The following is a 24,957-nucleotide window of genomic DNA, read 5'->3' on the forward strand; positions in this document are numbered from 1 at the left end:
TAAACACAAGCTCTTATGCAAAAATGTTCATTGTTTATATAATACTCACTTTTAAAATGTTGCTCATAAATTTCTACATGTTAGATGAGATTCTGCTTATTGATTGACAGAGCTGAGAGGGTTAGTGTGTAGTAGAGAAGGGTAGTGCTTTGCTTTTTAACCTTTGACCCTGTATTCCCTGTTCCAGGAAAGGTGTATCACCCAACACATCTTGGATCAGCTACTCTTTCTTCTTCACTTTCTCCAACTGATACCCTCGATATTTTTGCTGACCTCCAAAGAGCAATGAAAGGCTTTGTTTTAGAGAATGACCTTCATATTGTCTACCTGGTAAGTTCTATTTAAAAACAAAACAATTCATGTATCTATTGATAGAATTTCACTGGGTAGCCAAGACTAGCCTGGAGTGCTTGATCCTTGTGCCTCTAGTTACTGAATGCTGCTGCGTGTGTTATGCCAGGTTTGCAGGAGGAATTTTTAAAGTGCCTTCATTACTTTTCTGGGTGCTGTGACACAATACCTTGACAAAAGAGCTGAAGGAAGGAAGAGTTTATGTAGTCTCACAGTTGAGGGTGTAGTTCATCATGGTAGGGAAGGTATAGAAGGAAGAAAAGCTGAGGCACCAGTTCCCATCGCATCCATAGTGTCTTTGTAAAGGTTTTATTGGTGTCTTAGTCCGTGTTCTATGGGGGTGAAGAATTAACATGACCACAGCAACTCTTGAACAAACAAACAAGGAAACCCCAGACATATAATTGGGGCTAGCTTACAGTTTCAGAGGTTCAGTCCATTATCATCATGACAGGAAGCATGGCAGCATCCAGGCAGGCATGTGCTGGAGAAGGAGCTGAGAGTTCTACATCTTGATCTCTAAGCAGCAGGAAGTGAGCTGGCTAGAGCTTCTGAGACCCCACATGACACACTTCCTCCAACAAGGCTATACCTCCTAATAGTGCCACTCCCTATGGCCAGGCATTCACACACATGAGTCTGTGGGGGTCACACCTATTCACATCCGCTCACATAGTTGGGAAGTAGAGAGAGATAAATGCTGGAGCTCAGCTCCTGTTCTCCATGGGATGGTTCCATCCATAATTCAGGTTGCTCTTCCTAACTCAGCTGCTCTAATTTAAATAGTGCTTCATGGGCATGCCCAGAAGCCTGTCCCCTGTGCCATTCTAGACTCTGTGAAGTCAACAGTATTCATCATAGAAAGTTTGCTGTATTTGATCATTTTCTATAATTATAATAAATGTTTTGATATAAATTTAATATCAAATACTTCAGCAAGAACCTAACCAGAAATGTTTGTCACTGAAAAGCAAATTCGAACACTTTGATGAGCAAATGAAGGGAGAGAGTCACATTGAATTTTCATTAGAATGAGGACCTAATAAGGAAATGCTTTAATAAAGTGCACTGTGTGCAGAGGGCAGATGTGAAGACAGGTTCTTGCCGTTTACTAGCGTGTAGTCCATGGATAGAACAAGCTCAGCACTGTGGGCCTCCTGATGTGACTGGGAAGAATCTTAATGTCCCGCGTGTTATGCAGCAGCCGTGAGCATGAGCTCCAGGTCCACACAGAAACGTCTCTTTACATATGTCCTTTTCTTGTTCGGTTGGTGTCATGCTTTCTTCCTTTACCTTCCCCTGCCCTTTCTTCATCCCTCTTCCCTCTCCTTTTCTCTTTTCTTATTTGCTCCTGAGTTCTGTGGCCCTCCCCTAAGTTCCTTCTTTTCTTCCTAAATATCTTTTTTTTCTGAAGCCAGACTAGCCTCAAATTTTCTAGGTATACTAGGTTGGCCTGAAACTTACCAGGTTGGTCTCAAGCTTTGTATCCTGATGCCTCTAAGCAGTGTTGTTTGTTTTTGTCTTTTTGTCTACATTTTATAATCATTTTGTTTTGAAGTCTTCATGTTCTAACATCAGGACATTTTTAAAGGTCTTTCTTTGCTTCTACTCCCAGCCCCATGCTTAGGACACTTGGTTTTTTTCTTGTTTGTCTTATAACTTTCTTGTTGAATCCTGGACCTTTTAGGTCATACATCAACTTTGAATGTTGATCCCCCACCCCACTCTTCTTTCCATTTTACTGATTCTTCCTTGGAATTACACAAAACAGTTAAGATAATACCTTGAGTCAGACCTACTTAGGTCGAAAATGTCTATGATTAAATTGCATTTCATGAAATTAGTTTGTGTGGTTAACAACCAGTTTTCCTTCCCCCTGCCCCTCTCTCTGGCTTTCTTCTTTTCTCTGTTTGTGTTTGTTCTGTCAACAAGGTATTTTCGAATAAATGGTTTCTTTTAAATGCATTATTATCACAGATGTTTGTTGCAGCCGGGGCCTTTGTCTTTACTATGAAGCTTACATTTATAATTTTGTTTCTTATGTAGGATAATAGGTTTGCTTGTTTTGTCCAGTGCTAAGGCTTGAACCCATGGCCTTGCACATGCCAGGTAAGTGTTTTATACTGAGCTCCTCACAGCTCACTGTCAAGCAATTACTCAGACTAAAATGAAGCCGTTTCTTTTTAGGTTACACCTGTGTTTGAAGATTGGACCAATATTGATTGGTATCGGTTTTTCTGTTTATGGGAAAAATTACCAACTTCTATGAAAAGGGTGGCAGAGCTAGTTGGAGTAGAAGAAGGGTTCTTGGCTCGATGTGTGAAAGGAAAAGTAGTAGCCAGAACTGAGAGACAGCATCGACAGATGGCCATTCATAAAAGGTAAGCATCAAGGAGCCTGCAGCATTTATCAGGGGCAGGCATTATGTCCATATCCAGTTTACCGACTCACTCTGGTTTTTAGCAATATAAACATTTTGATTGACTATGGTAAAATGTATAAATTTCTCTGATTTCTTTAATTTACTGACATTTTAATTTTTCTTGTAACTTGTAATTTAGCAGTCATTATGCCTGCTGGGCTTCAAAGTCAAATATTTAACCACTTTCCTTTTTTTAGTCAGAACTTCCATTTATGGTGATTTTATCTGGAATTGTACTTTGTAGCACCTTTAGAAGTAATCTTTTATCAGCTGGAAGGTGCTAAAAGATTCTCATGGGGAAGCTATAGCACGTTAAGCTTTCAAATACAGTATATTTTCAGATATAGTATATGATTTATATCATAGTCAAGTACAAATTTATAAGGATCTCTGTGCTTGGATTATTTGTGACAATTTTGTGTTTCGAATCAAATCTGGATTTTATAATTAGATACTATCATTTGACTGAAATTCTCTTCATCTTATATCTATGTATCAAATCTTCTAAACTATGTGCCATTCCATTTTGGTTAAGTAATTTCTTGAAGTCAGTCAATAACATTAAAGTGTGGGAACTTTTTGTTATTTTGGTGTTAGTTTTTAGCTATGGATAAGATATGTAAAATGTACTGTGTACACACGATCTGAGTCTTGTCCCCCAGCCCTCTTTCTGTTTGTTATCCTTTCTGAGGGTCATGGATCCCCTGTTGCTGTTTTGGTCTGCTGTTTGTTTGCAGTGTATGTTACACTTTCATAATAGCTATAAATGATCTCTTACATCACTTTTGATAATTTATTTTTAGGTTTTTCACAAGTCTTGTGTTATTGGATTTAATCAGTGAAATTTCCTTAAAGGAAATTAATCAGAAGTATGGATGTAATCGTGGGCAGATTCAGTCTTTGCAACAGTCAGCTGCTGTCTATGCAGGTTAGTCAGACAAAGTGCTTCAGGACTATGTATGATTCTATGGTTTAAGCTGTTAAGATTTTTTTTTTTTTTTTGAACAGGGTCTCACTGTGTAGCCCTGGCTGGCCTGGAGCTCTCTTTGTAGACCAGACTGTCCTCAAATACAGTGATCCACCTGCCTCTGCCTCCTGAGTACTAGAATTAAAGGTGTGTACCACCATGCTTGGCTTAAGATCACTTTTAAAAAAATAAAAAGAGCAAATTCCAACTCTTCCATTTATTTAAGCCTCTCTGAAATGTCTGCAATTCTAGAGTCCCTGGTGTCATCATCAGGTGCCCGCTGGTGCCCCCAGATGCAGTACAGTCTGCAGAGCCATCATCGTCAGGCTGTGTCTCACTCTTCTTATTTCCCGACTGTTTCTTAGCAACCTGCTGGTTGTACATCTTTTCCCTGACTTTCCCTCTTCCCCTTTTACATGGAGAAACAAAGTCCCCAATGAACCCCTTTCCTCTTAGTACTGATTAATAGATTTTGAGAAAGAGGCTGTAGATGAAGAGAGATTTGTGGACTTAGGACCTGACCAATCTAAATATCATGCCTTAAGAAGCACTCTTAAGTTGCACAAACAGGTAGGTTCTGGATCTGACCTTACTAAAGAATCTTTGTTAGCCCCTAGGAAGGAAACACTGAGGTACTACAGGGCTTGTGTCTTTATGTGTAAGAGGCTTCTTTGTGAGTGTGTGTGCATGTGAGAGATGCTGCGGAGATGAGTGCAGAGGGTAGAATGATTTCCTCCATGGGAGGTATGTGGCTCTCACCATCTCTTTAGTTCCAGAGGGTGGGGGCTATGGGCAGGATAACCTTTTTTTTTTTTTTTAGAAAGTAGTAACTGGAATGTTGCTTTGCAGCTCTTTTAGCATTTGAGGTTTTAAATCATTTGTCTAGGAAAGAGTCCTCCTGTTTTCTAGCAGTTCTTTTAAAAGAAGAAAAAAAAAAAGAAAAAAGGAAACAGAAAAGGAAAAAAATGAGAGAGAGAGAGAATAATGTGAAGAGTGTACTAGAATAAGGCTTTTTCTCTGTGTATATGAGTGGTGTGTGCCTCAGTATCCAAATGCTATTCATAGGAGTGAGATGGGCCTTGAGAGAGGGTTTCTTACACCATCATGAGGTCCAGAGTTCAGATGCCTTAGCACCCTCCTTCAAAGCTGGGCCCAGCAGTGCATATCTGTAATCCCAGTGCTGGAAGGCAGAGGTCCTAGGGGCTCTCTAGGAAATTAGTCCAGGCAGTGGGTGAGCCCAAAGTTTACTGAGAGACCTTATCTCCAAAACCAAAGTGGAGAGTGAAAGGAAGAAGCCTGATTTCAATCTCTTGTCTCTAATTGTGCACACATGGGCACATGCATAGGTATAATGCATACACATAAAATAAATCTTAATAAATGAGATAACCTTTAATGTGCTTATTCTTTGTGCACATAGCTAGGGCTTTAAATATTTGTTTGCTCTCCTATTAACTTATCCCTTGGCTTTGTTAAACCTTACATTCTGCAGAAAGCAAAACCAAACCAAATATGCACATACATGTATATACACACCTAGGTACCTACACACATATATATTTATATATTTTTATATATACATGCATGGAGAATTAGTCTAAAAGCAATTTTTAATTTAAGAAACATTCTTTGACCATTCTAGGAATGATTACAGTGTTTTCTAATCGTCTGGGCTGGCACAACATGGAACTGCTACTTTCCCAGTTTCAGAAGCGTCTTACGTTTGGCATCCAGAGAGAGCTGTGTGACCTGATCCGGGTGTCCTTACTCAACGCCCAGAGAGCCAGGTTCTTGTATGCCTCTGGCTTTCTCACCGTGGCAGATCTTGCCAGAGCTGATATTGCGGAGGTGGAGGTAGTTCTGAAGAATGCTCTGCCCTTCAAAAGGTAATGAAGTCTGTGTCTGTCTTAGGGTTTTTAAGTCACAGTTCATCAACTTTAAATAATTGATAATATATTAAATATATTTAAATATTTTCCTTCTTGAGAATCTTAGGGCATACTTGCTGTGTCAGAAAATATGGCTACATTTTCTCTTGAGGGTCACTGTTTGTTTTGTAGTTTACACACTGCACGGTTGGTTAGAAAGGCATTTATTTGTAACATGTGAGTCTTCCCTCAAGCTGAGCATGAGTGAGGCAATGCTGCTTGTCTCTGCAGTAAACTTGATTCCCATGACCTCTCCAGGGCTCGTCTCTTCTGTACACTTTGCTGAAATGCTCTTTAGAACACACACAGTTTTCCATGAGAGGGTTCCCAGACTGTGTTTGGAGGGGGAGGGGCTAACAACACATTGAATGGTTTGGACTAGCATATAATTAAGAAATAACTTAATGACTTTCTTTTTGAACACATTACAAAATGGAAAGATCAGGTAGAGCTGATGGCCCTTTACTTTCAGTTACTAACAATTCTATTTTGAGGAACATTAAAAATGTATTATAAGTCACCCTGCCTGCCTCATTTCCAATTCAGTTTCTTCCCTTCCACTTATGTTAGGCCTGGCTTTTGGACTGACTCCTTTAACAAGCACGGGGAGTCCTTTAACAAGCACGGGGAGGGACTGCTTGTTACAGTTACCAGTTTACTTTCTTCTGTAATTGAACCAGTGGTGGAAGATGCGGAGCAAGCTCCTTACTACCCGCCCTAATGTTCTGGGTTCCCAAATGAAAGGCACACTTGGCCTTCTACTGTAATATGCCTTAAACAGCTCAATGGCTGGGCCACTCCCAAACCTCCACATGGCTAATGCCTCCCCTCCAATAATCCTAAATTATTATGTACTAAAATCTATATTCCATCTTTGTTGCCCTAAACCCAGTTGGGGGGGGGGGGCAGGGGGCACTCTTTTCAGGTTCTTACATGATTGCTATGCTCTCTCTTCTGCACCTCTGAGGCCTAGTCCTAACTCCTTCCCTGGCATGGTGGTTCTAAATCCTTTCTCCTCCCTTGGTGCCCTTGTCCTGGAATCCTAAAGTTCAGCCTCTGTCTCCCTACCAGCCATTGGCTTTAGGCAACTCTATTTGCCAGTTAAAACCAACAGGGGTGAGAGAGTGGGGGAGGGGACCCTCATCATACGTGCAGATTCTTACACAGTTAACACCAAATCCACAGCATCACTGTGGGTGACCTTTTACAAGCCTTTTGGCCTTGCATGTCTCCCCCATTTACTTTTGGTTCATTTAAAGTTTGAGGTGGGATGACATGTAAAGGGGCAGAAAATTGTTTTGAATTGTATTTGTTTCCATAGCTCTTGGGTGTTGAGTGTTGGCCTGTGTCCCCATTGTGGCTCTTTCTCTTGAGGGTCATTTTTGTGGTGTTTTAAGTGGCTTTTTACTGCATCCTTACTAATGCTGAAAAAAACCACAAAGCTTTCTGTATTTGAAGCTGTGGTATAAGAAGGCTTCCTAGTGATTGTGGTGGTTTGAATAAAAATGGCCTCAGTTGTCAGGGAGTGGCACTGTTTGAGAAGGGTTAAGAGATGTGGCCTTGGAGTAGCTGTGGCCTGTTAGAGTAAATGTTGCATCCGGCTGGGCTTTGAGGTTTCAAAAGGCCATGCTGGGCCCAGTTTCTCTCTGCCTATAGATCAGGATGTAAAACTCTCAGCTACTGCTCCAGTGTCTGTTGCTATGCTCCCACCATGATAATAATGGACTAAAACCTCTGAAACCCTAAGCCAGCCCAGCCCCAATTAAATGGTTTCCTTTATAAGAGTTGCCCAAGGTCATGCTGTCTCTTCACAGCAGTAGAAAGCACTGACTAAGACAGCAATGTAATGAGCCAGGTTTCTAGTCTCAGGGCATGGCTCTTTTGGGAATGAATGTCCTCTAGAGGGATGCCCCTGAGTGGGTGACAAGTGCAAATACCATAGAGCCTTAGCAGTGGTTGTGTCTCATAATTTTTATCAGTGCTTCGTTGCCAGCCTATATATAGTATATAGTATATAGTATATAGTATATAGTATATACTCATATATAGTATATGTCTCAACTGTCTCCTAAGCTCATAGGGTTCAGTGTGATAGTTTGCAGACCATGATGCTGAATTCATACATAATTGTAATAGAAATTTTTGGCCTTTTCTTTTATTGCATTAGGGCATTACACATTTGTGTTTAAGTAATTTACGGGTGCATTTTCATGTACTTTAGGAATGCATTTTATATTTTTAAACAATATATCTTAATTTTCCTTGATAACAGTATATTAGCTAGGCCTTTGGTGGTTTCGTGATATGAGTTATTGTATAGCTGTGGTACTTACAGGAATGACTGTATTCTACCACCATGCTCAGTGAGCTGACTAGCTGACACTTTTGCTGTCACCTTTAGCAGTTCTCTCCAGGTCTTCAGTTAACTAACTAATGAACTCTGTTTTTGATAGACCTTACTATAAATACCATATAGCTGTTCTTGACATTATCACTCTCCTACCTCGGCTTCCCTATGATTGGGTTCCTGGCATGCATAAGCACACCTGCCTGCTCTAGTTCATAGCTGGACAAATTCTGAAGTAGATGTAGATTACGTGTCTCCAGCTCTAGAGTATAACTCATTCTGTTAGAGAACTAGGGCTGTTGTAGAATTAGTGTTTTCATCTCCTTGAGATGTGCCTCTGGCTGACATTCTACATAGAATAAGCCTCTGATTTTCACAGACTTTTGGAGATAAATATCTATGCCAAGACATGTACTAGTAGTTTCTGAGGTGAAGATCAAGTATAGATATGCAGGGTGAAAATATATACAAATGGCCTGCAACTCTTCAGGGAGGGAAGACAGTATTCATTAAAAAAAAATGACTTGAAAGTTCTTGCTTGTTGTCTGTTAAGTATGTCTTAGGGCTTACTTCTGTTTTGTGGTCAGGTTGATGGATTTTTTTTTTTTTTATTCTGCAATTCCTTTCTTTTTTTTTTCTTCTTTTTTTTATTGGATATTTTATTTACATTTCAGATGTGATCCCATTTCTCCATTCCTCCCCCCCCACACCCTATCCCATCCCTCCTCCTCCTGCTTCTTTGAGGATGTGCCCCCACCCACCTGCTCACTCCCACCTCCCCACCCTCAAATTCCACCCACACTGGGGCGTCCAGCCTTCATGGGACCAAGGATCTCCTCTCCCACCTATGCCCGACAGTGCCATTCTCCCTACATATACAGCTGGAGTTATGGGTCCCTCCCTGTGTGCTCCCAGGCTGGTGGTTTAGACCCTGGGAGCTCTGGTTGGTTGGTATTGTTGCTCTTCTCATGGGGCCACAAACCCTTTCAGCTCCTTCAGTCTTCTCTCTCACTCCTCCATTGGGAACCCCATAATCAGTTCAATCATTAACTGTGAGCCTGCAACTTTGTATGTCAGACTCTAGCAGACCTCTAAGGAGACAGCTATATCAGGCTTCTGCCAGCATGAACTTCCTGGCATCCACATCAGCATCTGCCTTTGGTGACTGCATATGGGATGGATACACAGGTGGAGCAGTCTCTGGACTTTAGATGGCCCCTCCTTCAGTTTCTGTCCCACGCTTTGTTTCCATATTTGCTCCCATGAATATTTTGTTACTCCTTCTTAGAAGGACTGAAGCACCCACACTTTGGTCTTCCTTCTTCATGAGCTTCATGTGGTCTGTGAGTTGTATCTTGGGTATTTTGAGCTTTTGGGCTAATATCCAATTATCAGTGAGTGAATACCATGTGTGTTCTTTTGTGATTGGGTAACCTTACTCAGGATGATATTTTCTAGTTCCATCCATTTATCTAAGGATCTCTTGAATTCATTGTTTTTAATAGCTGAGTGATACTCCATTATGTAACTGTACCACATTTTCTATATCCATTCCTCTGTTGAAGGACATATGCTCCACTATGTCCTTGTTATATGTTGGAGCATCTCCTGGGTATATGCCCAGGAGTGGTATAGGTGGGTCCTCAGGTAATGCTATGTCCAATTTTCTGAGGAATCACCAGACTGATTTCCAGAGTAGTTGCACCATCTTGAAATCCCACCAACAATGGAGGAGTGTTTCTCTTTTTCCACATCCTTGCCAGCATCTGCTATCACCTGAGTTTTTGATCTTAGCCATTCTGAATGGTATGAGGTGGAATCTCAGGGTTGTTTTGATTTGCATTTCCCTGATGACTAAGGATGTTGAACATTTCTTTAGGTACTTCTTGGCCATTCGATATTGCTCCATTGAAAATTCTTTGTTGAGCTCTGTACTTCATTTTTTAAATAGGGTTCATTGGTTGTCTGGAGTCTAATTTCTTGAGTTCTTTGTATATATTGGATATTAGTCCTCTATCAGATGTGGGATTGGTAAAGATCTTTCCCAGTCTGTTGGTCGCCATTTTGTTCTATTGACAGTGTCCTTTGCCTTACAGAAGCTTTACAGTTTTATGAGGTCCCATTTGTCTATAGTTGATCTTAGAGCATAAGCCATTGGTGTTCTGTTTAGGAACTTTTCCCCTGTGCCCACGTATTTGAGGTTTTTCCCTACCTTCTCTTCTATTAGTTTCAGTGTATCTGGTTTTACATGAAGGTCCTTTATCCACTTGGACTTGAGCTTTGTACAAGGAGATAAGAATGGATCGATTTGCATTCTTCTACATTGTTGTCCTCCGGTTGACCCAGCACCATTTTTTAAAATGCTGTCTTTTTTCCACTGGATGGTTTTAGCTTCTTTGTCAAAGATCAAGTGACCATAGGTGTGTGGGTTCATTTCTGGGTCTTCAATTCTATTCCATTGATCTTCCTGCCTGTCTCTGTACCAATACCATGCAGTTTTTATCACTATTGCTGTGTAGTACAGCTTGAGGTCAGGGATGGTGATTCTCTCAGAAGTTCTTTTATTGTTGAGAATACTTTTCACTATCCTGGGTTTTTATTATTCCAAGTGAATTTGCAAATTGCTCTTTCTATCTCTATGAAAAATTGGGTTGGAATTTTGATGGGGATTGCATTTAATCTGTAGATTGCTTTTGGCAAGATGGCCATTTTTACTAAATTAATCCTGTCAATCCATGAGCATGGGAGATCTTTCCATCTGAGATGTTCTTTAATTTCTTTCTTCAGAGACTTGAAGTTCTTGTCATACAGATCTTTCACCTGCTTGGTTAGATTCACACCAAGATATTTTATACTATTTGTAACTATTGTGAAGGTTGTCATTTCCCTAATTTCTTTCTCAGCCTGTTTATCCTTCTAGTAGAGGAAGGCTACTGATTTGTTTGAGTTGATTTTATATCCAGCCACTTTGCTGAAGCTGTTTATCAGCTCTAAGAGTTCTGTAGTGGAAGTTTTGGGGTCACTTAAGTATGCTATCATATCATCTGCAAATAGTGAAATTTTGACTTCTTCCTTTCCTATTTGTATCCCTTTGACTTCTAATTTGCTAATTAGAAATCTAATTAGTTGTCTAATTGCTCTGGCTAGAACTTACGTAGGGAGAGAGTGGGCAGCCTTGTCTAGTCTCTGATTTTAGCGGGATTCCTTCAAGTTTCTCTCCATTTAGTTTGATATTGGCTACTGGCATGCTGTATATTGCTTTTACTATGTTTAGGTATGGGCCTTGAATTCCTGATCTTTTCAAGACTTTTACCATGAAAGGTTGTTGAATTTTGTCAAATGCTTTCTTAGCATCTAGTGAGATGATCATGTGGTTCTTTTCTTTGAGTTTGTTTATATAGTGGATTATGATGTTGGATTTCTGAATATTGAACCATCCCTACATTTCTGGGATAAAGCCTACTTGATCATGATGGATGATTATTTTGATATGTTTTTTGGATTTGGTTTGCAAGAATTTTATTGAATATTTTTTCATCGATATTTAAAAGGGGAGATTGGTCTGAAGTCTTTCTTTGTTGTGTTTTTGTGTGGTTTAGGTATGAGTGTAATTGTGGCTTCATAGAACGAATTGGGTAGTGTTCCTTCTGTTTGTATTTTGTGGAATAGTTTGAAAAGAATTGGTATTAGGTCTTCACTGTATCTCTGTTTAGTTTCTGTTCCCATGATCTGTCCATTGCTGAGAATGGGGTGTTGAAATCCCACACCATTATTGTGTGAGGTGCAATGTGTGCATTGAGCTTTAGTAAAGTTTCTTTTATGAATGTGGATGCCCTTGCATTTGGAGCATAGATGTTCAGAATTGAGAGTTCATCTTGACAGATTTTTCCTTTGATAAGTATGAAGTGTTCTTCCTTATCTTTTGTGATTACTTTTGCTTGAAAGTTGATTTTATTTTATATTAGAACGGCTACTCCAGCTTGTTTCTTGGAAACATTTACTTGGAAAATTGTTTTCCATCTTTGACTTTGAGGTAGTGTCTGTGTTTGTCACTGAGGTGCGTTTCCTATATGCAGCAAAATTCTGGGTCCTGTTTATGTATCCAGTCTGTTAGTCTATGTCTTTTTATTGGGGAATTGAGTCCATTGATGTTAAGAGATATTAAGGAAAAATGATTGTTGCTTCCTGTTATTTTTGTTATTAGAGGTGGAATTGTGTTTGTGTAGCTATCTTCTTTTGGAGTTGTTAGACGATTACTTTCTTGCTTTTTCTAGGTTGTAGTTTCCCTCCTTGTGTTGGAGTTTTCCATCTATTATCCTTTGTAGGGCTGGATTTGTGGGATGATATTGTGTAAATTTGGTTTTTCATGGAATATGTTGGTTTCTCCATCTATAGTGATTGAGAGTTTTGCTGGGTATAGTAGTCTGGGCTGGCATTTGTGTTCTCTTAGTGTCTGTATGATTATCAGTCCAGGATCTTTTGTCTTTTATAGTCTCTGTGAAAAGTCTGGTATAATTCTTATAGGTCTGCTTTTATATGTTATTTTACCTTTTTCCCTTACTGCTTTTAGTATTTTTTCTTTGTTTTGTGTATTTGATGCTTTGATTATTATGTGATGGGAGAAATTTCTTTTCTGGTCTAGTCTATTTGAGTTCTGTAGGCTTCTTGTATGTTCATGGGCATCTCTTTAGGTTAGGAAAGTTTCATCTATAATTTTGTTGAAGACATTTACTGGCCCTTTAAGTTGGGAATCTTCACTCTCATTTATACCTATTGTCCTTAGGTTTGGCCTTCTCATTGTGTCCTGGATTTCCTGCATGTTTTGGGTTAGGAGCTTTTTGTGCTTTGCAATTTCTTTGTCAGTTGTGTCAGTGTTTTCTATGGTATCTTCTGCACATGAGATTCTCTCTTCCATCTCTTGTATTTCTGTTGGTGATGCTTGTGTCTATGACTCCTGATTTCTTTCCTAGGTTTTCTAACTCCAAGATAGTCTCCCTTTGAGATTTCTTTATTGTTTCTACTTCCATTTTTAGATCCTGGATGGTTTTGTTTAATTCCTTCACCTGTTTATTTATGTTTTCTTGCAACTCTTTAAGGGATTTTTGTGTTTCTTCTTTAAGAGCTTCTACCTGTTTACCTGTGTTCTCCTGTATTTCTTTGAGGGAGTTACTTATGTCCTTCTTAAAGCCCTCTATCATTATCATGAGAAGTGATTTTAATTCTGCATCCTGCTTTTCTGGTGTGATGGTGTGCCAGGACTTGCTATGGTGGGAGAACTGGGTTCTGATGATGCCAGGTAACTTTGGTTCTGTTGCTTATGTTCTTGCGCTTGCCTTTTGCCTTCTGGTTATCTCTAGTGCTACCTGCACTCACTGTCTCTGACTGGAGCCTGTCTTTCCAGTTATCTTGCTTTCATCAGAACTCCTCAGGGTCCAGATTTCTCTGATCCTGTGATCCTGAGCTCCTGGGTGGAAGAGCTCCTCGACTCAGGTCGCCTCTGGGATCCTGAAATCCTGCTGCTCTGAGTGCAGTGGTTCCTCTGCTGCTCTGCGTGCAGTGGTTCCTCTAGGATGGCTCAGTATATGGTATCTTCACAGGACCAGACCAGCTAACTGTCTGCTGCTATGAGCACAGTTCTTTCTCTAGGTTGGCTCAGGATATGGTGTCTTCACAGAAGCAGACCAGCTAGGTGTCTGCTCCAGCCAAAAGGACCAAGCAAGGGTTAGAAGGGGGGTGGTATTCCAGAGGGGCGGGTTTTGGGTTGCTGATGGGTCCTGAATGCCCTAGGCTCCCAGTTGTAGCTCTGGAGCATAGGGTTGTGCAGGAGGGTTCTTACCTGGTGCTCTGAGTGCAGTGGCTCCTCTAGGTTGGCTCAGGATATGGTGTCTTCATGGGAGCAGACTAGCGAGGTGTCTGCCCCAGTCAAAAGGCCAGGTTGATTAATTGATGCTGGCATTTTTATGCTTGTTTTGAATCTAGAACCATAATTCAGCAAAATTATGTTATCAATATCCTATTCTTTGCGCAGTGTACTGAGGATGCAACTACTTTCCTGAAATAGTTTTCTTTTAAAATATAATTTTAGAAATTATTGACTGTATTTTTATCACTTAAACTATAGAATATTGAAATATGTGAACATTATGGAAAGGCTAATTTAAGATAATTAACACAACTTACCATTTCTTGTGTTGAGAACACTTCCAATCTACTCTCTTAGTGATTTTTAAGATGCAGCACCATGTTGTACAATATGACAAACTATTCTTAGGAAAATGCCTAACATGAATTTAATTACAAGGAAAAATTATAATTATAAATTGGAAGATAATTTACAAAATAATTGCTCAGTACTTTTCAGAAGTCCCTGTTGTGATAAACAGAACAAGGAAGCACTTGTAATTGAGACAGACTGGAGAGTTAAGCAACTAAATACAGTACTTGATTCCAGGTTTCAGTAGAAAAAAGAAAGTGGACCAATTGGTTACACTTGGTACTTACTAGCTATTGGCTTGTAGAAATACTAGGTGGGAGATAGAAGCGATGTATTTCTTTGCCTAGTCTGTCTTTACTTTTAGTACTTAATACATTAAAATTCACAAATCTACTGGCATCTATATTTCTTCCAGGTTTTTAGCATTGCCCACAATATGCAGTTTTTCATGTTGTTGGGAATAATTACACGATATTTCAAAAGGTAAGCGTGTGACAGCTCACTTAGCTACTTGTGGGAAAAGTCTGCCAATTAAAGTTGAAGTCCAGCATGACCAGATAGCCTCCGGGCTTCTGCCTGAGGAGTGTCACACAGCCTCAAGTAGATTACAGGGTCAATTTTTTTTCTCCTGATAAGAACCTGTTCACCCAGCACCTGAGATTCCTTAAATATTCCCCATTTCAGTACCGTAAGCCCTCATTTAATGACCTTTGCCCATCCTGGATGTTCCTATTCTCAGTGCCCCCCAAAATTTGTAAGCTTTGAATCCCCTACGTAAAGTTGAGGTGTCTCCTGATAGCTGGTCCTGGTGTGATCCTTTACCATAAGTACTCACAGGGCTTCTGAACAACCCCCATCCCACACACACACTCCCATTGCCCTTGCTGATGATCCACGAGAGTGGGGAGACCCACAGCTCCTCAGAATTGCCCCTAGGAGGGTCACCCCAGGTTGCATTTTCTCTGCTGGTAGGAAGCCGACTTTCTCATAGCCTGCCGATAGAGCATCACACTGTCAGAGATGTTCACTGTGTCTCTTCATGGTCTGCTTTGCAGCTGGATACATGTGAGCCACCCTGACTATCCAACTTTAGCTCCTTAGGTCTCTCCTCAGATTTCTAGGGTGACGGTGGTAGAGGTGGTTGTACTTGTTCTTCTTCCTCTTCCTCCTCTTCCTCTTCCTCCTCTTCCTCCTCATCCTCCTTCTCTTCTTTATCCATTTCCTTCCCTCCCTCCTCTCCTTTTTCTTTTAAGTAGTTTATTGTTTTCAAATGGATTTCAATTTTGAGACTTTTACTCGATATATGTGTTTCAATTTTTTTCTCACAATTCATTATTTTGTTCTTTCATTTTTTGTTTGACAAGCAAAAATCCAGGTTTTTAAAATGAACATGTGAATGGTATATGTGTGTTTACATAAGTGTGCACAGGTGCATGTGGCAGTGTGTGTTTTTAGAGCTAAAGGAGGATTTCAGATGTCCTTATGTATCATCCTGCTTCTTATTCCCTTGAGACAGAATCTCTCACTGAACATGGATCTCTCTTTCTTACCAACAAGCCATGGTAATCCTCGTGTCTCCGCCTACCCTGCTCACACCTGCCTAGAGGACAGTTCCTGTCCTGATGGGCTTCTGGACACTTCATTATGTAGACATGATAAAAGTGAATGGCCTGCGACTAACAGACCATTTTGTTTAGGGAACCCAGCTAGTTATGTTAGACTTATCAACAGTACAGACTAGGCATGTTTGTGATTGCAAGGTCTAATGTCTGAAATGTATTTGTATATTAATTAAGTTATATCTTATCCTACTTTACACACACAGACACGGTTCTCTTTTACTCTGCTGTTTTTAGGGTGACTCCTTCTGGCTCAGTTTGTTTGTTTGTTTGTTTTTTGTAGTTTTGCCTCATATACATTCATATCTGTGTATGTGTGGTTGTAGTTTGGGCATTAGTTGTACCCTTTCTCACACTTCAGATCTTTCCGACTCATATTTAGCTTGTCCTGGATTAGCTGCTTCTGTGGACCTGCTTGTTTGGGATCCTTTCATCTTTAGCTTTTGCGTCACTTTGTATGGGTAATGTTTTGTATACCACTCTTTCATCTTCTTTGCATCTGAACCTAATTGAAAATGTTTTCCTTTGAATAGATGATTCAGTCTTATTCACATTTATTGCAATGACTGATAAGTTTGCTCTTATGTTTGATGTATATTTATGACACTTCCCATGTTTCTTTCTTTCCAGGTTTCTTTCTCTCTGCTTTGCTGTTCCATCTGCAAATGTAGAAAGTTGTGGTGACTTGTGTTTGTACACTGCCTGCTCTGGTTCTTGAAGATTTTGGTGGTGCCCTGTTCTTTCTACCTACTGGCTGAGCAGCAGCTGTGGGATTCCTTTCCTTTCTTCCCCTTGTGTGTGTCTCAGCATATAGCACTGTACGTTGTTTTCACCTTTGCCCTTGCTTCTGTGAAGGTGAAGGTAGACAGGTGCTGTACATATCCTCATGTGTTGGGATTCTGACTTACTGCTGAGGGATTCCTAGATATGTCTTAGTTGGATGAACTCATCCTTTACTGAGAAGCCTTGAGGAATACTTCGCTTACAAAAAATTACTGTATGTTCAAAACTGTCCTTCTCTGACTGTAATCATTTGAAGCACAGTGTACTTAATATATAATCTCTGTCCTACTTGGTCCTCCAGATAAGATCTTGTTAAGTTGGCCAGTCTTTCCTTGAACTTGAGATCCTCTGTTTCAGCATCCTGAATTCTGGGGAGAGAAACCACAACTAGGTTCTGTATTTCCTTTTATTGAGTTTTTGTTTTCTCTTTCATTCGTTCTTGTTGCTTTGCATTGTATGTTGTCATGGGAAATTTGGTGGGAGCCCAAGTCCTTTACCTTGTGAGTCATTTAACTTATAGTAGGATTGGGGATTTTTTTTACATCTTTGAAGTTTAAAGGCTTTGTTAGCCATGTTATCTATTTTCTGTAATGAACTACTTTAAAAAAATGGTTTCAGAATAACTTTGAATATTTATTGATATCACTGTATCTGCAAGTAATAGATTTAGAAGTCTCTTTGATAGCAGTTCTGGTTTAGGATTTCTCATGAGGTTTTAGCTAAGTTTATGGCTTAACCTTCATCATCCAGAGGCTTGGTAGGGCCTTCCACCTGTGTGATTCCTGCACATGCAGTCAGTTTGCTGCTTGATGCATGTCATAGGACTGACACATAAGATTTTTACTACAGTTTACCTCCCCTTTTATGAATGATGTAAGCAACAGTGAAATGTAAGCTGGGATGTCTCCTGAACCTGTCCTTGGCTTGCAGTTGTCTCACCTAGGGTGAGGGGAAGGGGGGGAAGAACTTGCTCCTATTACTTCATGTGCTTGGAAGGAAGAATCTCAGCCATCATAACTTCACTCATTTTTGCCACATCGTGTCCTCCCCCTAGCATTCAATTACATAATTGTTTGATTTTTTGGGGTCTAGACCATTATCTTCCAGAAGAGCTCACTCTAGTGGTGAGTTTAGTTCTCTGTTACTTTAAAAAAAAAAAAAAAGTAGATAATCTTTATTTCATTCTGCTATAAATTTAGATTCTATGTTGATTTTTAAATTGATAGATTTCTGTGGACCCATGCATGATTTTTATATAAATTGCCTCACATCTGGCTCTAAGTTATGCCAAGGTGGGCATATTCCAAATAGCCTATGGCAATTCTGCACCATTGTACTGGTGAGATGGGTCAGTGGGTAACGGTGCTTGTAGCCAGGCCTGACATCTGATTTTATTTTCTAGGAACCACATGGTAGAAGGAAAGAACCACTTTGATAAATTGTCCTCTAAATTGTACATGCATGCACACACGCACGCACACACACTCATGCATACACATAACATATAAATAAATTGAATTTTAAAATTAAGTCTTGACAACTAAGAGAGATGCTCTTCTTCACCACTTGCACTTACTTGCCAGCACATATGTTGAAATCTACTTCTACAGAAGACAACCTAAAACAGCTAGCCTTGTGGGGCTGAGCAACTACTAGATCCTTGGACTTCCTGTTCACAGCTGACCATTGTTGGGGAGTTGGACTACAGATTGAACTGCTCTGTGGATTCTGGGAACTGAACTTGTGTCCCCTGAAAGAGCAGCCAGTGCTCTTAAATGCTGTGCCATCTTTCTGGGCTTTTGCTTAAGAAGTCTATCTTAGTAGAGATTTCCTGTATTATGCTATTTAAAAATTGCCAACTGCCTGTCTTCTTCAGTGTTTCCCTCTAAACGTCCCTTACACCATTTGACAAGAATGTAGTTTAAACATCAGTGTTTAGTTCTCTCAGCTAGAATGAGAGTCTGTGTCTGTTTCTGTCTCTTTCCCCCACCCCTCTCCCTTCTTCTGTGCCCGCCCCCACTGCCATTTTAGTTCACTGAACCAGCTTAAATAGAATGGGTTCATGTTGTGTGAATGAAGGAAAGGCATTAACTTTCTCTTTTTCTCCTGTCCTTGAGTAGTGCCCGGAAGGCAGTGGATGAAGAAGAGGAAGCAGCTGAAGAACGTCGGAGTATGCGAACTATTTGGGTGACTGGCAAGGGTTTATCTGCAAGGGAAGCAGCAACTTTAATAGTGGAAGAAGCCAAAATGATTCTGCAGCAGGACTTAATTGACATGGGAGTACAGTGGGATCCACATTCACCCTTGAGTTCTAGCATACGCTCACTGACCAGCGAGTCAGAAGTAAAAGAACACACATTCAAATCTCCACCTAAGAGTTCTCATAAAAGGTTAACATCAAAGAGCAGAAATGGCATGAAAGCAATCGATTCTAATGATAAGCAGTCACCAGATGCAGAGCAAGGCATAGATGAATGCAGAGAGCACGCAGACTCTCTCTGTAAGTTCCAGGGGAATCACAAGCTCCAGACACCCTCCATTTGTAGAGCAAGAAAAAAAACTTTAGGTATAAACAAAGAAATGCTTCGAAAGTCTCTGAAAGAAGGGAAATCAAGCACTAAGGAAGTTCTTCAAACTTTCTCATTGGAGAAAACAAGAAAAACTGCTTTGAGTTTTGGTTCAGAGCAGATGAACAACAGTTTACCATCTGGGAGAGACAGACAGTATCGGAAAAAATCTTGCTGCAGTAGTTCCATGCATGACTCTGGGATGAATAGAGATGATTTACAAGGACAGACTACGTGTAAATCTACTCTATGTGAGGACCCACAGAAGTCCATAGAGAAACAGAATGCAGAATGTAGAAATTCAGGACTATTTGCAAAAAACATATCTTTTTGTGCCAAAGAAAAATGCAACAAAACCTCATTCCCTTTACAAATGCAGCAACTTTGCTTAAGGAAAAAACCAGAAAGTGATGCTGCTGAGGACCATTCCGTTGCAGGATCTCAGAATAAAAATGTGACTGGCCAGTCCTCTGGTGCTGCTAGAGACAGAAGAGGATCGGCTGCTCCTGAGATAGGACAGGTAAATGAGGTGCTCACAGAGAATGGTGCAGAAAGCCAGCTCCAAGACACACATCCCATCAGCCAGTGCCTGGAAAACCACAGTGAGAAACACACAAGCACTCGCACCAGACAGAAGACACTAATAGAGGGACAAGCTGGTAGTAGTTACATGGGCAGAGACTCAAATGACGTTGCACCCATCAAATGTGAACTTATAAAGCTTAATAGCAAAGAACATGATTCAAATCTTTGTCGTCAGGCATTGGGAAGTAACACAGGCAGAACTGAGGCACTTCAGTTAACTGGAGAACTTGGTCAAGCAGGAGGCCAGTGTGAAAATCTTCTAAATTCTTCTGGAGTACAAGGAAAAACAGGTGCTTATGCAACAAATAAAACTGAACATAGTCATGTTTCTAACTTAGCCTTCTGTGACTTTGGAGATAGCTTACACTTGGATACTCAGTCAGAGGAAGTAATTGAACAGATGGCAACTGAAAATGCCACGCAAGGAGCAAAAGCAGTAGGGATAATGGAGGAGGGCTCCACCATGCAGAACAAGCGTCACAGCGCTCCAGGTGACCAGCATGTCCCAGGAGCAGCCAACACTGACCATGTAGAAAGTAAGAATATAGAGTCTGTGAAAGCAAACACTGAAAAGAGCATCGATAGAGGAACTCCAGACGGCCTCATTTTCCATTCTCCAGTACCTCAGAGGGAGAACGGCACTTGCTTTAAAGAGAATGAGCATTCTGTTACTGATTCCCAACTAAAGAGTTTTCTTCAAGGGTTTGAAACACAAGAAATGGTGAAGCCAATCATCCCACTGGCCCCTCAGATGAGAACTCCTACTGGTGTGGAGGAAGAAAGTCTGCCTGAAACCAGTTTGAATATGAGTGATAGTATACTATTTGACAGTTTTGGAGAAGATGGCTTAGGACAAGGACAGTCACCTGATACAAAGGCAAAACAGCCACTCCTGTCTGAAATGATACCAAACCATTTCAGCAATCCACACCCACAAGAAGACCCAGTTGTGACACCAAATATGAGTGAGTTTCAGGGTACTCAGCAGCAAGTGGATTGTCTCAGTGGTGAATCTATTATATTTTCAGAGATAGACTCTGCACAGGTGATTGAAGTCTTAGACAATATGGCTCCATTTCATGTGGAAGAGAACTGTAACCCAGTAACCCTTAAAACATTAGAACCCAGTGATTCGGCAGTGCTGGGTAATGAATGTCCCCAAGGAGAAGTGGTCAGAGGAGATCAAAATGAAGGGTCCCCAAAGCCCAAATTCATGGAGACAAATCAAGATAATTCATTCACTTGGTCAGGAGCATCATTTAACTTAAGTCCAGAACTGCAAAGGATTTTAGATAAAGTGTCTAGTCCTCTAGAAAATGAAAAGCCCAAATTGACACATATAAACTTGTCTTGTTTTGAAGGAAACAGCACAGAGTCACATGAGAGACAGGAAATAAGTTCAGATTTGGGGACAGTTCAGAGAACTTCACTCCTCTCCACTAATGAAGTTAAAAGCAGAACTGAAGGGCTAGAGAGCAAAGCCAGGCATGCTGCAACCTCATCTCCCTTGCCTCGTAAAGAAAGTGCTGCAGCTGATGACAATGGCCTCATTCCTCCTACACCTGTTCCTGCTTCTGCTTCTAAGCTAGCATTTCCAGAGATTCTCGGAACACCTGTAAAGCGTCAGAAAGCCAGCAGTGTTTTACAGCCGGGGGAAGGTTGTTTATTTGGCTCACCTTTAGATAATCAAAACCAGGATTTAAGTCAAGAGTTTAGAGACAGCTTCGAGGACTATGATCATTCTGTTGTAGACACAAGTTTTTTTCTGCAGTCTCAGGATGGACTGCCATTATCTCAAGCCTCATGCAGCTCAGAAAGTCTGGCCATAATTGACGTAGCGAGTGACCAGATTCTCTTTCAGACATTTGTTAAGGAGTGGCAATGCCAAAAGCGCTTTTCCATCTCTCTGGCTTGTGAAAAGATGACAAGTTTGACATCTTCCAAAACTGCTACCATAGGTGGAAGGCTGAAGCAAGGTAAGGATTTTTTAAGCTTCAATTCTTCTACACTGGGGTCTCGGAATACACACACACACATACACACACAAGAAATTTGGAATTACATGGATTGGAGAATATATATATGTATACACACATACATACATGTATATATACTTAAATAAGTATATTCATTTAATAAGAATCTCTTAGATGGATATATGTGTGTCTAGTTGTTATTAATTGCCCTCCATTGTAAGAGGGCTATGTAGCATATATATTAATATAAAACAATATGTTTTGGATATTTTCACACTTTCATGGTACTAAATTTTTATTATTCATTAGCACTCACAAGTTGCTCTTTACGTCACTATAAAATCACACAGCGTATCAATGCTGTATTTCTCACAATACATTAGCTGAACTTTCCAGGGTTTATCTTGAGCATTAGCCCCTCTGACGAATCAATCTGTGCTGAAATGATGGTTCCAAATCCTCACAGATTGTGGGTTTCCAGTGTTGAACCTTTGGTCAAATGATGCCATGAACATTGTCTTGTGACTGGGGAATTGCAATATTCAGCTTCTCAACCTGTTGTGGAAATCAGGTTTGATTGGCTACCACAAAGCTCTGTTTATGTGTTTGTTTAGTAAGTTGTTAGTAAGTGTCTCATCTTCAGTTCTTAAAGCATGTGTGTTGTTGACAGATTCTACGTGTGCTTAGTATATAGCAGTTTCTATTCTTAATTCATTAACCATAATGGCAGGCTTCTCATGGAGACATATAAAGTTCATTTAAATTTAACAAATATGTATTGTCTTCCTATGTACCAGTATCTTTCAGGTATTGAAATTGTAATTGTAAATTAAATTGTTAATTGACCTTTGTAAAATTAAGTAGATGTTAACTTAGAAAAAATGTTGACTGTAGATATAAAAATTACACTTAATTGTTCACAATAAAACTCTTGGTACCTTTGGTTAAGAATTGGTGAATTTGCTGTAAAGGTTTTATTTTGTGTGTGAAATGGTCTTTATTTGTTATCGAAACTTGGAAAACAGCTTTGTTTACCTACTGGTATCTCTTTAGTCATTATAGATCTGTTTTAGGCAAGCTGTGGTACAGTTTTCATTGTGACAGGTATCTTAATTGATGGGAATGTAAAAAGAGCTTATACATATAAGCTGGATGTGGTGGCACAGGACTTTAATCCCGAGCACTCAGAGACAGAGGCAGGTGGATCTCTGTGAGTTTGAGGCCAGCCTGGTCTACAGAGAAGTTCCAGGTACAGCCAGGGCCACACAGAGAAACTCTGTTTCAAAAAACCAAACAAACATAAAGTAACTTATGCACACCTAAAAATGATCACCCAAATGATATTTTAGAATTTACAGATTCTAAGCAGTGTGCTAGCTAGTCTTATCATCTTGACACAAACTAGAGTTACCTGGGAAACTGAATCTCTCAGAGAAAATGCCTCTCTCAGATTGTCTCTAGGTAAATCTGTAGGGCATTATCTGGGTTAGTGACTGATGTGGAACACTCAGCCTTCTGTGGGCCCCACCTCTGAACAGGTGGTTCTGAGTGGTATAAGGGATCAGGTGGAGCAAGCCAGTAATTAGTGTTCCTCTGTGACCTCTTCTTTAGTTCCTGCCTTGAATTCCTGCTTCATGATTTACCATAAGCAGTAAGCTGAAGCTACTTTTAGTCATGGTGTTTATTGCAGCAGTAGAAACCTACCTAGGACAAATAAATGGGTTGTTTATTGTTCTTCACATGCTTTGGGGACAGAATCTGCCTATATAGCCCTGGCTGGCCTTGAATTTAAAATCATCTTGCCTCAGCTTTCCAAGTGCTGACATTGTAAAGTATGTACCACCATGAAGGATGAAGTAAAGGTTTTGGGTATCATAGTTTTTATAGTTTGCTCGATTCTTGAATATTGGAAATTGTTTTGACAGTTTTACTGTTCATTTATTTAGTTAGCTCGCCACAGGAAGCCACTGTTGAAGAGGATGGGTTTCCTGTGCGTGGCTCTGACGGTGCTGTGGTAGTTGGACTAGCAGTGTGCTGGGGTGGAAAGGATGCCTATTATTTGTCATTGCAGAAGGAACAAAAGCAGTCTGGTAAGTAATTGGTGTTAGGTTAAGTCATATATGCTCTAAGACATCTATTAAAGGAGTTCTTGTTTTTCTTGAGTTTTTTTTAAGTTATATGAGAATAATTTTCTGATATTGCCTAGGCTTCATTTTTAGGATTAAAAATAATTATTTAGAGCATAACAATATATATAGTAATCACATATATTAATCAGAATGGATCCATCTTCTCCTCCCTATCCCTCTGTTAGGTCTAAACCAGGCCCCAGGAATGGCAGTGGTACTGACAATGTCCTGAATGACAGTCTGGGTTCACTCAGGCCGGATTCTGGGTAAACAAAACCCTAAATTCAGCCTTCCTCAGAAATCTTGGGTTTCTGCTTGTAAGAAAAGCCAGTATCTGCCCCCTACAGACAGCTACCTTTGGTAATGGCTATCTATTGTCCTATTGACCCAAATAAGCCTGTGACAGATCAAAGTTCCCATGCTGGCTCCAGGCTGTTCTTGCCCCCACCTATCCCAAACTGAAGAGGCTTTCCCCACTCTTTTTGCTGTTCTCTGTCCTGACAGCCAGCCCAGCAGTTTAAATCTCCAATAAATCTTTCCTTCCTTCTGTGGAGTGTAGTTTGGTGGCTTCACTGCACCATCCCTTAAGCTCTCCTTCTTTCTTGTGCTATTAGGGACTGAATCCAGAGCCCCACACCTGCTGCACAAGGGTTCCTCTGTGGAGCCATGCCCATGGACCAGAATAAAAGGTTTTAGAAACACTTCCTTTGCTCTCTACTGCCTGTTACATGAAGCCATTAACAATGGATTGTAGCAATTTCTGCTGTCTTTCTTTTCCTGTTCATCCACGGGTAGTGCTGAGCTAGAGAACTATGGTCTCTGAGTTGTGGAACTGCTGGAGGAGCCTTTGGAGGGTAGGATACAATGTAGAGATGCTAGGATCTGATTATATAGCTCCTTCCTCAGGAGCAATCAGAAGGGATGGCATGCAGTGTCTATTCTTCAGTGAGAATGAGATCCCTGGGGTCTTTGTAGAGTGTTGTGTTGGCTGAGTAGCTACTTTTATTTTTCATACAGCATTGTATGTCTCTCTTTAAACTTAATTTCTAAAGCTACCTATCTTTAACTC

The 24,957-nt window shown here is 40.3% G+C and overlaps 1 protein-coding gene across 1 annotated transcript in view; it reads left to right on the forward strand.

Annotated features, from left to right (window-relative positions):
• The window catches only part of Polq (DNA polymerase theta), a 109,721-nt gene that overhangs the window by 40,832 nt on the left and 43,932 nt on the right, over positions 1 to 24,957 (forward strand). Inside the window, exons 12-17 of the mRNA XM_034515555.2 lie at positions 188 to 330; positions 2,539 to 2,732; positions 3,577 to 3,701; positions 5,383 to 5,626; positions 18,752 to 21,759; positions 23,706 to 23,849. Of these exons, the coding sequence (XP_034371446.1) occupies positions 188 to 330; positions 2,539 to 2,732; positions 3,577 to 3,701; positions 5,383 to 5,626; positions 18,752 to 21,759; positions 23,706 to 23,849 (3,858 nt within the window). The remainder of the gene's footprint in view (positions 1 to 187; positions 331 to 2,538; positions 2,733 to 3,576; positions 3,702 to 5,382; positions 5,627 to 18,751; positions 21,760 to 23,705; positions 23,850 to 24,957) is intronic.

This window comes from Arvicanthis niloticus, chromosome 12 (genome assembly GCF_011762505.2).
Source record: "Arvicanthis niloticus isolate mArvNil1 chromosome 12, mArvNil1.pat.X, whole genome shotgun sequence".
In the NCBI taxonomy this organism is placed as follows: Eukaryota; Metazoa; Chordata; class Mammalia; order Rodentia; family Muridae; genus Arvicanthis; species Arvicanthis niloticus.